The following is a 17131-nucleotide window of genomic DNA, read 5'->3' on the forward strand; positions in this document are numbered from 1 at the left end:
CCGAGAATGACTTTTATAACTGCCCGGTTAAGGAAAAAAATTTGTTCATATCAAAGCACATCACTGCCTATACTTAAGTCCCACTATGTATCTCAGGTATTAAGGATACAAAGATAGTACCTTTAATCAAGTATCACTCATAACTATGATCTATGAGTTGACCTTGATGCGGGTCTATTCAATACTAGTTCTCTAACAAATACATATGAAACTTGGTTACAACCACTTGCCTATTTTCATCTGTTGAGAGTCAACCAATCCAATTCATATTAGTCTTACTTCACAACTACTCCCATAATCATTATCGACTATGAACTTTTAGAATAATAAGATAATTCATGGATTAAACATGTTAATATTGAGCACAACAAGTATTGATGCAATGATCATATCCCAATATATCATAAACAATATAATAGTTGTTGTCTTAATGTTCCAATATCCAAATACTAAATTAAAATCAAATCTCATTTCTAGAATAAGGAAGTGCTATAGTCGAAGCCTGAATATTCATACTTAGCTTAAAAGAAATGACTTTATTAATGGGTCTGACTAAATTTGATTTGTTTGAATTTTGCGAATACTATCATCTCCATATTTGACTTTCCTCTAAGTATAGTTAAATATCATGTAGAATATGATTGGTGCTTTGATGTGACATAGAGTTTCTTAGTTTGATTAAGCACACTCTATTACTCACAAAAGATTTCTAGGTTATCCCTGAATGGAAGGATTCAACCTAGTTTTTCAATGATCTAGTTCATCCAATCATATTTGACATCCTCTGTAGTTTGATCGGACTACCTCTGCAATCCTCTGTAGCAGAAGAGGTGGAACAAACGGCTGCAGCCTATAATAAGAAGCATGTTTGTTTTTTAACATCTTCAAACTGCTGCAGTAAACTAAAATTTAAATAAACTAATTTTATAAACTGAAAATAGTTCTTAACACCGAAATTTTAATAATTCTAGTCTTAAAACATTGAAATAATACTAAAAAGAACATGTAAAAAAACAAAAATATAAAACTTTTTAAAAAAACTTAAAAAAATATAAAAGAAGCTAACAGTTTTATTCTAGAAAAAAAACTAAATTTAAAAAACATAAAAAAAGAAAATAATAAAAAAAATTAAGAAAGTATTGCAAACGATGTTTACAAAATTCGTAAAAAATTACACACGTTAAAAAAGATGCAACTGAAACTGAAAATACTATTAACAGAAATGGTAAAAAAAATTAAAAAAATCAAAGTTTTTTTAAATCAAGTTAAAAAATTTTGTGGAAACTATAAAAAGAAATTATATCAAATCCGTAAATAAAAGTTTAAGAATATCAAAGTTTCTTTTAAAAACATAAAAATTAAAAAAAAATAAGTTATACCAAAATTCTAAAAAAAACACTTTGAAAAAATGAAAGCTGAAGAGGTTTGAAGAGGCAAGTCAAGTGATGTGCCACGCAGCACACACGCAGAGGTTTTGTAGTCTGAAGCCTTCCAAAAAACAAACTGTTGCGAGAGGGAAAGTGATGTGCGTGTGCTGCGCCGCACATCAAAAAGTGGTTTGAAGAGGTTTTTTTAAAAAAAAAACAGCACCTAAGTTCTTCTTAAGTACCCTTAGAATGTTATCATAGTCATCCAGTGACTTAACCATGCATTCAATTTGTATCGCATGATATGACATAAATGATGGATTTATTTGCCAAGCAAATATAATATAAATCATTTTATCTAACTCAAACCTATGTGCTAGGTCCTTTTGAGACTAACTCAAAATGGTGTCATGTGACAATGTCAAGAATCCTCCAAAAGAATCTTATATATTGACCTATTTCAAGATATTGTTAATTCATGCAAAAGAATTCAAAACTTTTAACATTCATCTTTATCTATCTTTATAGATTTTACATTCAAAGAATGTATCTTGTCATTTCTAAGTCTTCCATTTTATAAACACTTTCTGAGTCAAGGTGAAACGACCTTTCATAGTCAGAATGTAATTTCAAATGATTAAGTATGTCTCATTCATACAAGATTAGGAATATCACTATCCTCCCGCTGGTTCTTAATAAACACAAATGTCATCTTCATTTTGATATAAAAGTACACATTGTTATTTATATATTAAAATGATGATTCCAACCTTGAGATGTTTGATTTATATTAAGAAGTGGATCTCAAGTATTGCACATTTTGTTAGGATAACATGGATAAAGAAAACCTCCAGGCTAAGCTATATAGATATCTCCTTGTAGATGTCTATTATGAAAAGTGGTTTTTCTTGACATTTATATGTCATATTTCATATTAGGAATATGTAGTTATGATAAACAATATCCTTGTTGATCTAATCATAGTTACTTGTGAAAAGGTTTGATCATAGTCAACGTCATGAGTATGATAAGGACCATAGTCAATGACATGAGTATGAGAAAATCCTTATATAACAAGTATTACTAAATGTGTATATATATTCATGTATGTATTCTTTCTACAAGAATCTCTTACTCCTTCTAGCCTTGCTATAGAGAGGAAGATTAATCAAGCCCATACTTGATTATCAAACATGGATTGCATCTCAATGTTCATGACTCTAGTTCATTTGTCAGATTCAAGATCTGATATAACATTTTGGTAGTTGATGGTTTAACTAGAAACCATAAAGAACTCATCAATGAGAGATTCCACATTTCTCAAGTCATAGATGATTTCTACCATTATTGTGAACAATTTGTGTTTATGAATAGCTATTATTCATGTTTAACATTTCTTGTTAAAACTAGTGCCAACAATTGTTACATCAGGCTATGGTTCTTGAACTACTTCGGCCTCCATGTGCCTCTCACTTGCTTTGTCATTAGAAGTTTGCTTTCTGCTAACTCATATTTCAGAGGAATAAAGGAACTTATTTTTGGTGGGTTTGTATATAATAATCTAAATGCCCTTTTAGAATATTCTACAATTATGTAAGTCGTTGGTGTTTGTATTCTAGATACAATTAATAGTGATTGAAGTATAATCCAGAAAAGGTTAAAGGAGGACATTTCTACCGATTAGAAAGTAAACTATATCAAGTAAAGTTTAATTCACCATTTATCATCACGAAGGCTTTAGATGGTATTACTAGTTTGTATCTTGTTCTTGATCATAGACATTCATTATAAAGGAAGTCATACACCAAAGTATATAGTTCCTTAATAGTTATTTTCTCTACACTTTAGTTAAAATATCATTAGGAATCTCTTATATATAAATAAGATTCACATATGTCAAATAAACTACATTATTTGTCTTCAAAGATCCCTTTTCTTGAAGTTGGAATATGTGTATTTCATTTATATAATAAAGATAACAATGTCATAGATAAGTTTGATTTAAAACAATTTTATGTCAAAAGTGCTTTTTATATAGAACTTAATTTTATTTATTAAAATATTGATATTTACTTTATAATTCTATTAAGAGATCTAGTCTCATAAATAAAAGTTAATCATTTCAAAATATAAATATTATTGTTATGAAAAACGATCAAGTAAATAATCAAACATTTAAATAACTGAGACATATATTTACACATGCTAAATTTAAAACATACATTGTTCCAAAAAAAATATTGTTTTTCAATACAAGTATATTATGTTCCAAGCATAAATCATAAACTAAACTTCGAGAGTATAGTTTCAACTTGCTTGTGCTCAGCTAGTTACTCTTTTGTAAATATCTGCAATCAAGTTACAAATATTTGATTAACATTTAAGGACAAAGTACTTGAGTGTTATACAAAAAGTATGAGTTATATCCAGTAGAAACCTGAAGTACTAGTCTCTTCCAGACTTTCTTTCTAGTTAAGAGGAGCAGTTCCTCTACTAGTGTCCAGTTTCTTTACTAAAGAAACAAGATCCATCTATGTGGGCCTTATTGGATTTCTTGGGCTTAAAAGTGTTCTAGTCCATAAATCATGGGCCTCTTAGATCACACAAGGTGACTCTTTTAGCCTTGCACTATTCCAACAAAATATCACTAAATTTATTGAAATATTGTTTAACCTGTTATATATATATATATATATATATATATATATATATATATATATATATATATATATATATATATATATATATATATATTATCCAAAACTTCCTAGAAGTCATGAGTAATTGTTCCTAGTATGATGTTAGAAGCGTCTTGATCATCACTATGATGATTTTACTAGGTATCATATTCAGGTCTATTGCTCAAAGCAATTTGTTTAGGAATAGGACCTTTAAGTGTACACAATTTTACATCTCTCATGAGATTGTCTTTTAAGACATGGACCCATTCATTGAAGTTGTATTTATTGAATGTTATTGTTTCATTAAGTCATTTAAAGAAAAATGGCAATTCATGGTTATGAGAGTGGATTATATATCTACAAAATTTTAACAAAATTCATTTAGTATTTTAAATATATAATCTTTAATAATTAATACCCTTTTGGTTTCTAAAAACATTAATTATCAAAGTCTACGATCCAAGTTGCAAAACAAATAAATAGTTAGGTATCATTTATCACATTCATTTGAATTCAACCCGGTAGACACCGATTATAAATTATATCTTACCATATAATTCCTACATTTATAGGATCGCTAATAAAAAATTTAATTAGACATGTTTGATCAAATCATCACAAGACATCCTTTATCACAAGATTTATGCCTCAGAACTCTCTTGTTTAGGTATCCTTTATCACAAGAGATTTCCGATCAAATCATCCAATTTGAAAAACTTGTGTAATCGGCCTATAACTTGGCTATAGAAATCGCGAAAACACCTCGACCATCAAAAGATAACACCAAGCGGTTAGTTATCCTTTATCCCACTCGTGCATATAAGAGACGTGCGAGTGTTCTTCAAAAAAGGATTGCATAGATTTGAGGTTTGTAAGGGGTCTTTGATGTTTTTATAATTCTAGTTAAAAACATGTTACATCATGGTTATTGCATGCATTCAATAAACCATGGTATACTTTAAGAAATCTTCTTTCATGTAAAATCACATTTTTAACAATGTTCTATATATAAAACCTGGTTTTATATAATTAACGCGATCAAAGTTTTAAATTAATAACTAGTATTAAGTTATATCGTGAGAGAGCTTTAGAACATTTGGAAACTCTTTAATAAAAATTTCTTTTATAAAATAAGGGTTGGAGTTTGATAAGTTTATAAATCTCAATTTTAAACAAATATAATTTTAATCCCGAAATTTTACCGGTTACTAGTTTTAACGATAAAGTTTGTTTTATTTTACAACTATTTTTAGCATCTTGTATTAAAAGCTAAATTTCATTAAAAACAAACTCCTTGTGATGTTTATTTATGTTCAAATATTATTTTGCATTTGAAAAACTAATTTATCAACCATAACATAATAATAATAACATAAACAAAAAACAACACAAGCATGCATAACAATTATAACTTATGTGCATAAACCAAGCCATAAACTAGTAATACTTTTGTGAGTCATCACAAAAAATATTAAGTCTATTCCTACAGGGACATAAGGGACCTTTATCTTGGGTAATCTTCATGTGTTCCCACTTGCTTCAACACTTTGTAGCAAGTTTATAAAAATAATTTTATAAAATTTAAGAAACTTTAATAAAATCAAGTTTATAAACTTTTAATCTTCAAAAGCCCACCATCTTCATTCTTGTTATATTTTTATAAAATATATTATTTCTAAAATTAATCTATTACTTACAAAAATTAACAAATGAAAATTATCTATTTAACTATTACATACCATATAAATAAATAAATAATTACAATCATTTGAAATAAATCAACACATTCAACAACACAAAGATCCATGGCTAGCTTATGCACATCATACATATTTATATCCTCAAAATATATATAAAACAATTCTTTGTTTTTCTAAGACAACTTTTATGATAAAAAAGATGCATGTAAAGTTTTGGTCAAAAAATAACAATTATAAATTTTTTAAAGTTATCATAGAAATTATATGTATGGATTTTTCTTGCAAGAAGAAAACCATCAATGTTTTCCAAAAACAAAGATTTCATCAACCTAACCAAAAATCTAACTAATCTTGCAAAAATGTCTCTGATACCAATTGTTGGGTTTCTATTCAAAAATTCGGTTTTACAAACGTTAAAAACGGCAACGGAAGTTTTAAAATTGCTGAATAAACTAAAACCATTTTAACCCACCAAAGATCTTTTGCAAGACTTATAAAGATTAAAGCAACCATAGAAAAAAAAGTGTTACAACCTTTGAAGACTTTGGTGCCTTTTGGCATTTAGGAAGTTCATGAAGATGGCATTAAGTTCTAAGTTAAGCTCTCTAGAAGTATCCACCAAAGCAAGAGTAGAACCATCAATATATGCTAGTATAACACCTGTAAAATGTTGTTCTTAATCTTTAAGACATATTCCAAAATATACATAAAGAGAAGCAACATTTAAGCACTTAATCTCTAAACCATTTGTAAGAATAAGATGGAGAAGGGAAGACACAAGAACCGAATTCTTGGAAGCCCCAATAAGAGCCTTTGCTTTCGGTTTTACATAGCCAAAAGATAAGGGAAATAATGCAAGAATTAAGTCCAAACCTTGCACGCTCTCCCTTATGTATAAAGACCAGAAAGCAAGAAGAAACCATAAAGCAAAAGCATGTGACAAACTTCTTACAAGCATGGTAGGATACATTAAACAATTCAAAAGAAGACCATGCTTGGTCTCCTCTTAATTTTCGAAAAATACAAGACCAAAAGATTATTAAAGCTTGTCTCATGGCTAGTTGATATATATATATATATATATATATATATATATATATATATATATATATATATATATATATATATGTGTGTGTGTGTGTGTGTGTGTGTCATCTTTATAAAAAGGCAATCTTATTTATACAGAATTCCCAACATATATATATATATATATATATATATATATATATATATATATATATATATATATATATATATCTAGTCATATATAAATATCTTATTTTATATAAAACTACTTTATTAATAATCAAATTATATTAATAAATAATCAATTGATGGGAACTTGCTATAAGGTGTGACCCTATAGGATCATATATTATTAGAAATATCATTCTATAATGAATATTGGGCATATTAGATCTTTCAATATATATATATATATATATATATATATATATATATATATATATATATATATATATATATGGAAAAAGTTCAATAGAGAACCATTTTTAATCAAGGAACCAATCCAAAATGTCGGAATTTAAAGCGATCAACGGCAAAAGAAAGATTAACGAAAAAATAAAGTGTCGTAGACTTTTACAATGGGCACTCAGGCACCGGATTATAACAAAACTAACGTCTTTTTTTTCAATTTAATTTTTTTAGACCATGCCTTTTATCGAAGAAAAACGAATATACCATTTGTAGCATTCTGATGATGAGGTAATTCCAATTTTAACCCTAAGTATGAAGAGTTATTGCATTCTAGCCCTTGTGTATGAGAAAACTTGCAAAATGGCCCACAGTGGCGTTTTTGTAAATTTAGGCCGTGGTCACGTACGTAGGGTGTACGTGCGAGGTCACGTATGCTGGACGTAATAGTATACGTAGGGTGTACGTAGATCCTATATAAACATATTTAACTCTCAAATTCTCACTCCCTCACTAGCCTCCAACCCTCATTTCGTCCATTGCAACCCTAATATATTGTGTATGTTCCTTTGAGTTCAAAAGTGTGTGTTTGTGGTACCTTTGAAGCAAGGTGAAGATAGAACCAACAAATTGGAAGACCAAGACCTCATAGATCCAGGAACACCTCACATACATGCTTCATTTTGAGGTATAAAGTACAGAACTTGATAATCATATCATTAGATCTTGCTTATGTTCAAAGTTTATGTTTATTAGCCCCATATTCTTGGTTCTTTTGGGTATGCGCTACCCTAGACCCAATGAGTTGTCCTTTCAGACGTTTTAGGGTAGTTGGAGTGATAAAAAATATGATCTTGGAACTTTGTTCTTCCCCATGCATGAGTTTGGTTGCCTTAATGGTTGAAAATGTTGGCGTTTTTAGTGTTAAACACTTAATGGCCCTGCAAGACCATATAGTTGGAAACTTTATGGTCAAGGAGAACATTTGGCACTTGGATATGGTTTTAGACTAAAAGTTTAAGGTATTAAGACCTTTTGAGAAGGGATTGCTGACCAGATGTGTATGTTGGGCGTACCGAAAGGTACACTGCGCGTATCCAGTCTTCACCCCAACTCCTCAGTCAAACAGAGTATGCCTCGCATATATCTGTGTACGCCCCCCGTACGAGGCTGGGTCGACTCGGCTGGGTTGACTTGGCTGGGTTGACTCGGATGGTTTGTTGAGTTTGACCAAGGGGTAATTTGGGTAAATTGATATTAATTTTAGATTAGGCAATGTTTAGATTGTTAGGTGTCGGGTAGAGCCAGTTTTCGAAGCAAAGATTTATTCAGCTTGTGTTTGGATTGAGATGTGAGTTTTCCTCACTGTACTCGTAGGTCGAAGGCACCAATGCTGGTCCACCAGATTATGTATCCTGGTTGTAGGGTAGTGATATGCTAGTATGGTATTATTTAGTAGATCTGTACGATTATCAGTATTTGCTGATTTTGTGTTTATGTTTGTTTGTTACATATGTCGACATATTGTGGTTGGGTTGAGGCGGTCCTACTTTGTGCTGTAGGCCAAGATACCCGGGGCGGTCCAGATAGGCTGTAGGCCCTGCAAGGTGGTCTAGTCAGGCTGAAGACCTGTAGAGCGGTCCAGATAGGCTGTAGGCCCTGCAAGGTGGTCTAGTCAGGCTGAAGACCTGTAGAGCGGTCCAGATAGGCTGTAGGCCCTGCGAGGCGGTCTAGTCAAACTGGAGGTTCATATTTTCATGGTTTGTTGTTATGTTGTATGTTGGTATTTTAAGGGAACTCACTAAGATTTGACTTATAGTTTTAGTTTATTGTTTCAGGTACTTCTGAGGATCGTGAGAAAGCAAATGCCTGATCGTGCACATCTTCTTAGTTTCATGATACAGATTTTTGGGACACTCTTATATGAATTTACTTTTTAAACAATGGATTTTTTTGTAAACAATGATGGTTAATGGTTGTTTTTAAATTTTTTAAATTTTTATGGTTTTTGGAGTGTTACATCGTTGTTCATGATTTTTCGTCCTCTTCCATAGAGGTCCATATTGATATATAAAAAATGAACTTTTTTTTTCAAAAAAACGCAATTCATTTTCTTTGTTTTTTAAAAAGTTAAAGTCTATTTTTTATCGAAAAAAAATTAATAAATATATCAAATTTCATATTTTTTTTTGTACTCTTTAAACATAGAATCATACTGACGTTTAAGAAAATCGAAATATCAGTTCAGATTTACATTGTGAATCTGCTCAGATTCACATTATGAATATGTTTAGATTCACAGTATGAATAATAGTGAGTCAGATTCACATTGTGAATTCTGAAAACTAAAATATATACAGTTTCGATTCACAATATGAATAAATCCATTTATTGATTTTACAAAACTAATTTACGAGTAATCAAAACGTTAAAATATTATAAAACTACATGAAAATGTATTTCGATTCATATGTGAATTTCACTTAATTTGTGAATGATCAAAGAGTTGAAATTGGAAATCAGATTCACATTGTGAATGTTAAAATTGAAATATTTACAGTTTAGATTCACAGTGTAAATTGAAATATATATATATATATATATATATATATATATATATATATATATATATATATATATATATATATATATATAAGTTCAAACAAAAAACAGTAAATAGTGTGAAAACGTAAAAACACTATGTTTATGTTATTATTTTGCATTGAATGTCGGATATGCGTATTATTGAAATAATTCTAATATGAATATTAACGTTTGATTATTTATATATTCATTAGAATGTTATTATTCTATTATAAATTTATGTATGTGCATTTTTTTAGTAGCTTTTAATTTTAGTTTTAACTTGTGACTATTTATTTATTCATTGGTGAATAATGACATAAAGTTATGGATAGAAGATTCATTGTAGAATAATACCATAACAATATTGTTTTTACGTTTTTATACTATTTACAGTTTTTACATGAGAACGTTTTTTATGTCTAAAAGTTTTTCAAAAGAGAGAACGTTTTCTATGTCCAAAAGTTTTTCAAAAGAAAGACCACCACACAACCCTAATAATAGCTACGTCCAAGGCCTTTCACAAACTAAAATCAACAATTTTTTTTTTCTTTGTAATTTGTATATACACATTTATACTTTTCGTTTCTTTTGTGTTTTTTCGACAATTTGGACCTGAGATTGCGCTAAAAGTGGGTCTTGGGTGGTATTGTTGGTTTTGAAAATTTTTGCTCAAAAAAAAAAAAAATTCTTAGGCTCTCGCGTAATTTTTTTTCAAGCTAATAAACTATTGAAAATTTCATATTGTAATGATTTAATTATTTAAAAATAAACATTAGTTAATATTTTAACAACGCACTTTTCTTTAAAAACAATATGCGAAAACACATAATATAGTATAACAAGTGAACATTGTGAATTTGAAAGAAAAATAGTTATTTTATATATAGGTTTAGAAAGTCCAATTAACTAGATCTCTAAGTGTCTAAATAAGAAAAAAAAAAAAGTAATTGATTCCCTTATAACAACATCAACTCTATACTTTAGTATGGCATTTATATGAGATATTTCACTCAAATATTGTAGTGATTATCCTGAATCAAGTAAAAAAAAAAAGGGTGATGAGAATAAAAGCATGTTGAGTAGACCAAATGTGCAATTTAATGCCTTATTCCAGTTTTGGCAGTTTTGTCTGTAAATCAGCAAACAAGATTCCTCTACAAATATGATGTACATGTGGTATGTATGGAACATACCAGGATGCTGTATTTGCCCACACCACCCTATATAAAACATATTAATCATTTAGATCTTTTCTTTCGAAACATACATCACAAATAATTAAATATATATTGTCTGTCGGGTTTTATTAGTTTCATAAACTTACATGAACATTTTGTGTGTAAAATATTTGAAGTTCGGTGGCTCAATAGTTTGTGTCTCATTCTAATTTTCTGTCTTTCAAAGTGTTAGTTAATGTTGTTTGTCGGATTTGATTTTCTTGCTTTGTGCAAATGGTTGATATAGAATGAACATGCTTAGATTCTTTGTGTTATAAAACATAAAAGATTTTTGTGATATAATCCTATAGTTATAATCTTAACTTTTCTCACACCACATGGTTAATTTATGAGTTGATCACGACCACCTTGCCAATTGTGGTAAGGGTGTTAAATGAAATGACCATCATTTTGGAAAATTTAACAAAAAGACTACTCGGTTTGCTAAATACAATTCATGGGTTGCGAACCTAATGCTACATGACCCCACGATATGACCACCATATGAGTTAAAATTCTTATAATCGTAAGTTTCATACATTCATTTTTACGCAAATTTGAATTCTCAAAACTCATTATGGTCTCTCTACTCTTCACGGCCATAAATTTTTCCGAACTCATCGAGGATTTAAATTAGAAATTGGAGTGCAAAAGAAATAGATAAATTAAAGAAGATTAAAAAAGATACATTATAGTGGGAGTCTGAAAGACCCTCAAATAGAAGACTTGTAACAAATGTATTAATACCAAAGACCCTCAAATGTCTATGGGTTGAATTTTCATTCGACCATGTGAGCAAATATTGCTAGTATTAGAACATATAAGTTTCAAAAAGACCATGAATCTAATTATTTCTTTTTGAAGGATATGTTAAACTAATCGAATGTGTACATGTTGCGCATAAAAAAAAAACTTTGTGGTAAAAATATTATATCGTAAAAAATAACCGTTTTAATGTCATTAAGTATGTCAAATATATATATATATATATATATATATATATATATATATATATATATATATATATATATATATATATATATATATATATATATATAGGGTGAGGTTAATGTGAGACGGCCTAATTTTGTGAGACCGTGAGACACAATCCTAACTACTCATTTAGTAGATAAAAAAACACATTTTTAAAATGCAAAATAATTAAAAATTTTCGAATTTTTTTTTTTCAAATATTAGTTTCGGAATTTATATTTTCCAAAAAAAATATAACAAAAAATAAATAAATAAATAAATAAAATACATTTTTTACATATTCTAGTAGAATATTAGAATATTCTACATATCTGACAAATCTAATACAATATTTTAACATTTAAAAATCACATTAGAATATTTACAGTGTAATATTCTATTAGAATATTTCACGTATTTTTCAAAAAAAAACGGTAATTTTTTTTATTTTATTTTTTATTTTATTTTTTATTTTTTTCAGGTAATTAAAGTTCCGAAAATAATAATTAAAAAAAGAATTTTTGGATTTTTCCTTTTATTTTGCATTTTAAAACTATATTTTTAGATTTTGTCTCACGGTCTCACAAAATTAGCATGGTCTCAAATGAACCTGAACCTATATATATATATATATATATATATATATATATATATATATATATATATATATATATATATATATATATATATATACACACCAATACAGTATATGAAAATCACACCAAACCAGATAACTTGTACAATTTATAGAACTAAAAAGTAGTAAATTACAAAAATTAGAAATTACCTTACATAATCAGATTTGTGACAGGAAAAAGTCGAATAGCGTACCCTTAGAAGCAAAATCGTTAGAATAGAATTCCCGAGCATATATACAAGTTACAGAGAATTAGAAGATACATAATGTCATAGAAGTCGATTTTGATTTATACTGAAATTATAAAAGTCGGAGACAAATCAAAAATTAGGCAAGTTGATAATACCATATTGATTATTGATGCAATCATATTGGCAACCGATGGTCTTCTGAAGCCCCTTCGTCTTTTGTTCCATCTTACATACCCATATACTCTTTTTTTTGTTTTCCGCCTTCAATCTTAGAATCGAGATGCAATACAGATCCATATGCGATGCATATCCACACAGTAGAGTCGGGAACCACTAAAAGAAGAAACATCAAACAAAGACAAAAAGTAGTGAATTAGAGTCTGGAATCGTGCCTATTCAAGCGGCATATGACAAAATGCAATTGATGATGAGATATGGAGAGTTTTAATCGACGGAGATATACTAATATGGATTTAATTTAGAACAAGCTTCAACCGGTGAGATTCTGAGATTTAACATGCAATCGACAAGATGACAGGTAGGAGCGACAAGGGTTTTGGAAATCGGAAGGGATTTTGATTTCAGGGGATCCGAAAATTTCAAATATGTTTCATGTTTTGACCTAGGAGCGCAAAAGGATGGATGAAACACACTTTTAATGTTGAAGGGAATAAGGAGCGGGCAATGAAAATTAGAAGGAGATAACCAACGTGCAACGAAATTAAAATATATCAATATGATATAATGGCATGGCATATAAAAATATGTGCAACTAAAAACATAATATAGTGGCACAAAAACAAATATGCCATTAAAAAATTGTGCCAATAAATGTAATTTTGTTTGTAGTGAGACATCTTGTAGGTACTCGCAAACTCCTAGCAGGACACTAGAAGAGGGAATCACCATCAAGGGTGTCCAAATCCTCCAAACGCTAACTCAATAAACTCTTACAATCCTCAATAACTTTTCCGTTTTTGTGACCGTGCCAAACATTTTACTAAAAAATGTCTTCGTTTGTCTGGATTTCTCAAAGACAACAACATTTCTCCTCAAGCGCACTTCACTACAATGAATTCAAACAAATCCACTCCATGGAAATTTGATACAAGAGCCTCTCACCATGTCACTAGCCAAACACATCACCTACAATCTTTCTCTGATTATGGCGGTCCTAAAGAAATTTTTTTGGGCGATGGTTCAGGTTTAAAAATCACGCATACTAGTCATACAATCTTGAATTAACCCTCTCATTCTTTTCACGTGAACAATATTCTGTGCGTTCCCTCCTTAAACAAGAATTTATTTTTTGTGGCAAAATTTAGTAAGACTAACAATGTTTCAATGGAATTTTTTCCTTGGCATTTTTTGGTGAAGGATTTCGCATACGGGGCGCAACTACTTTGAGGAGAAAACAAGAATGATCTCTACTGCTTCATGCCTTCAAGAACTCCTCAAATCAATGTTAAGTGACGGATATCATCCTTCTAAATATGTCGCTAGCTACTTCCTAGTATTCTAGTAGTGAACCGCTAGCGATCAACACAACATTTATCTTCTACTGCCATTTACCGAAACCACTATCTCAATTTCACTTTCCAGTTTTTACAGTGCTGTCAATATATATGAGCCTTTAACATATGTTGAATATCCGATAGCAAATATGTTTCTATTAATTCGTTAATTTCGTTTGACACTTGGTGTGCACAACAAACTTTCAAATAGACAACCATAACGGTTACTTGTAAATTGCACAAATCGAAACCGCACTACCATAACAAACTTAATAATGTAAAAGTAGATGATCCAAAACAACAAAAATCACCTAGAAATTGCGTAAGGGGGGAAGGGAAAAAAAGAACTAGGACACAAAAACTACATGTACAATCCACTAATATAATTCCGACTTGGCCAAGTCGCCCTGATGACTATGAATTGCGCATGACCAGTAAATCGCGAGGAAGAAGCGATCAAGTCGTGGTATTGTCTCTGGATATGAAACAGAAAGGTCCATCAAGTCACATTGTAAGTCAGTCTTATCTTTCTTTCGCACTAATGTCACAAGGATATGCAGTTTCTATTTTCTCCATGACTATGTCCAATTGGTCATGGAGTTCATTGGGAGAGACAGACAAGGAAAGTTAGCGTTTTTCTTGTAAGGAAGTGATCGTTTTACTTTTGGTGTATCTTATTCTCTTTATTCACCAAAAAGGCAAAATAAATCATTATCCACTTTGGTGATGTTGAGAGCTTATGTTGGTGTATCGAGGGAACATTCTGGTGGAAGGCCATGCGGGAAGCGCTTAAAGTCATTGCAGTAATTGTAAATCATGTAATTACATTGGACCCATTTCAGCATCTCAAGGCTCCTCAAATCTAGTTGCTTTTGTTTATACCAATCATGTTTAATAGCTTTTGAACAAGACTCCCCATTCTTCCAAAGACAACCCCTGGCCTTATAATTCCGAAACCAGGTTCTGAATGGAGCTTCTGTCCAGTTCGTTTTTATTGCCCCACCTCTCGTGGCCCATTGATCCGCATTCCAAAGGCTCGCATATATCCTCATAGGAAGCTCCTGCATGTATGGAACCCCTCTCGATTCCCAGTTTTTGAACACTCTAATAGGCGTCCCATCCACGTAAATTCTGAACAAAAACCAAAAAAGACGAAAATGATTGTCAAATTATTCAATGAAATGCTACATTTAGAGAAATGATCTATATTTAAGTTCTTTCTAGTAAGTTAATTTCCAAATACAGATACATACTTACACAATCATAAATGGGTTCCAAATAATCGTATACGTGTGGAAACTGGTGGTTGGATCAAACCAAAGGTGAATTTGTTGCTCTCTAGAGCCGCTCCCTTTGATATACATGTTTGTATGAAGAGTGTAAGGATTACCAGAAAGATTTCCCAAGAACTCGATATCTATCTCATCACGATTATCACCTTCTGATGCTAACTAAATAGAAACATATAAATTAATCAATGAATCTTTTACACAATTTATATAAATAAACAATTTAAAAGGAAAGAAGAAAGAAAATGAAATAGAAACCTACATAGAACGTGGTAACAGTTCCCGCAGAGTTTCCTTGAATAAGTTTGATTTGCATGTCGACTCGGGAGAAAAGATATGCCCTGTAAGATTGGATCCCAGAGCCAAAATATTCATCAAGAGACAACATTAAAAGTTTCCCGTTATCATGAATGCTTCCACGACCATTGCCCCACCATATGTTGAAATCTCTATAGAAGTTGGTAGCTATGACAAATTTGGTACAACTCAGTATTATAAGAGATATCAAATATAAGATGACAGTGGTATTAGGTGAAGTAGACATTGAGACGCGTTTTGTCTTACGACAATTAGAAGACGATCTAATATTGAGCCATTTATATAGCACTGTAGAGAGCTAAAAAATTGTCATTTAGTTGGTTGATATAAAGAAATTGAAAACTTCAGCCCTTAATTTTCTGAATAGTTGTCACTTAGTATTTATACTTTATGTACTAGAATTTGTACGTAGATCCAACATTAAAATTAGCACCGAAAAACAATGTCACCTCAAACTTGTATACCTGTTATAAAAGGGGATAACGACCTGTGAGGGTAATTACCTTTTCGTCTTGTTCACGTTTAGGTAATTTTATTTTTTTAGTATACATTTGACCATTTAATTTGTTAAATATGTTCACATATTACCCTTGTCACCTGCTATACTTGTTATAAAAGAGGATAATGACCTGTGAGGGTAATTACCTTTTCGTCTTATTCACGTTTAGGTAACTTTTTTTTTTGTATACATTTGACCATTTAACTTGTTAAATATGTTCACATATTACCATTGTCACCTGCTATAGCAGTTGACAATGGTAATATGTGAACATATTTAACATGTTAAATGGTCAAATATATACAAAAAAAGAAAGTTGTCTAAATGTGAACAATTTTTTTTTACAAATTTCTTAAATTTTTTTATAATTTCTTAAAACATATTTATGATATTTTTCACATTTTTTTACAAATTTCTTAAAATTTTTTATAATTTCTTACAACATTTTTATGATATTTTATTTTTATAGGTTTTTAAATACAATTTTTTTAACTTTGCTTATAATTTTTTTTCAACTTTTTTTATACTTTCATATAATTTTAATACAAGTGCTTTTAAACCAAATATTTTATAAATGTTTTAAAATTCTCTTACAAGTTTTTTACTTGTTTTTTTTACATTTTCATACAATTTTTCTATAACTTTCATATATTGATTTCTAAACTTTCTTTACACTATTTTTAAAGTGTTTCACAAATTTTGTATGACAATTTAATACTTTTTTAT

The 17131-nt window shown here is 29.9% G+C and overlaps 1 protein-coding gene across 1 annotated transcript; it reads right to left on the minus strand.

Moving 5' to 3' along the window:
* Positions 1-14616: 14616 nt before the first annotated feature.
* Positions 14617-16142, minus strand: LOC145132014 (xyloglucan endotransglucosylase/hydrolase protein 24-like). Its single transcript, XM_079066654.1, has 3 exons — positions 15851-16142; positions 15557-15750; positions 14617-15430 (listed from the first exon to the last, which is right to left on the minus strand). The coding sequence occupies exons 1-3, from the start codon at positions 16130-16132 to the stop codon at positions 15037-15039; spliced, it is 870 nt and encodes a 289-aa protein (XP_078922780.1). The 5' UTR covers positions 16133-16142; the 3' UTR covers positions 14617-15036.
* Between the last annotated feature and the right edge of the window lie 989 nt (positions 16143-17131).

The sequence above is a fragment of the Lactuca virosa genome, chromosome 8 (genome assembly GCF_052849685.1).
Source record: "Lactuca virosa cultivar CGN04683 chromosome 8, Lactuca_virosa_CGN04683_v6, whole genome shotgun sequence".
Taxonomy (NCBI): Eukaryota; Viridiplantae; Streptophyta; class Magnoliopsida; order Asterales; family Asteraceae; genus Lactuca; species Lactuca virosa.

Excerpts from the sequence above, each read along its gene's own strand:
- LOC145132014 (XM_079066654.1), bottom strand. The coding sequence starts at position 16,132 with ATGTCTACTTCACCTAATACCACTGTCATCTTATATTTGATATCTCTT. Across the intron at positions 15,751-15,850 it reads GAACTGTTACCACGTTCTAT|TTAGCATCAGAAGGTGATAA; the intron begins GTAGGTTTCTAT and ends GTTTCTATTTAG. Across the intron at positions 15,431-15,556 it reads TGGAACCCATTTATGATTGT|AATTTACGTGGATGGGACGC; the intron begins GTAAGTATGTAT and ends GTTTTTGTTCAG.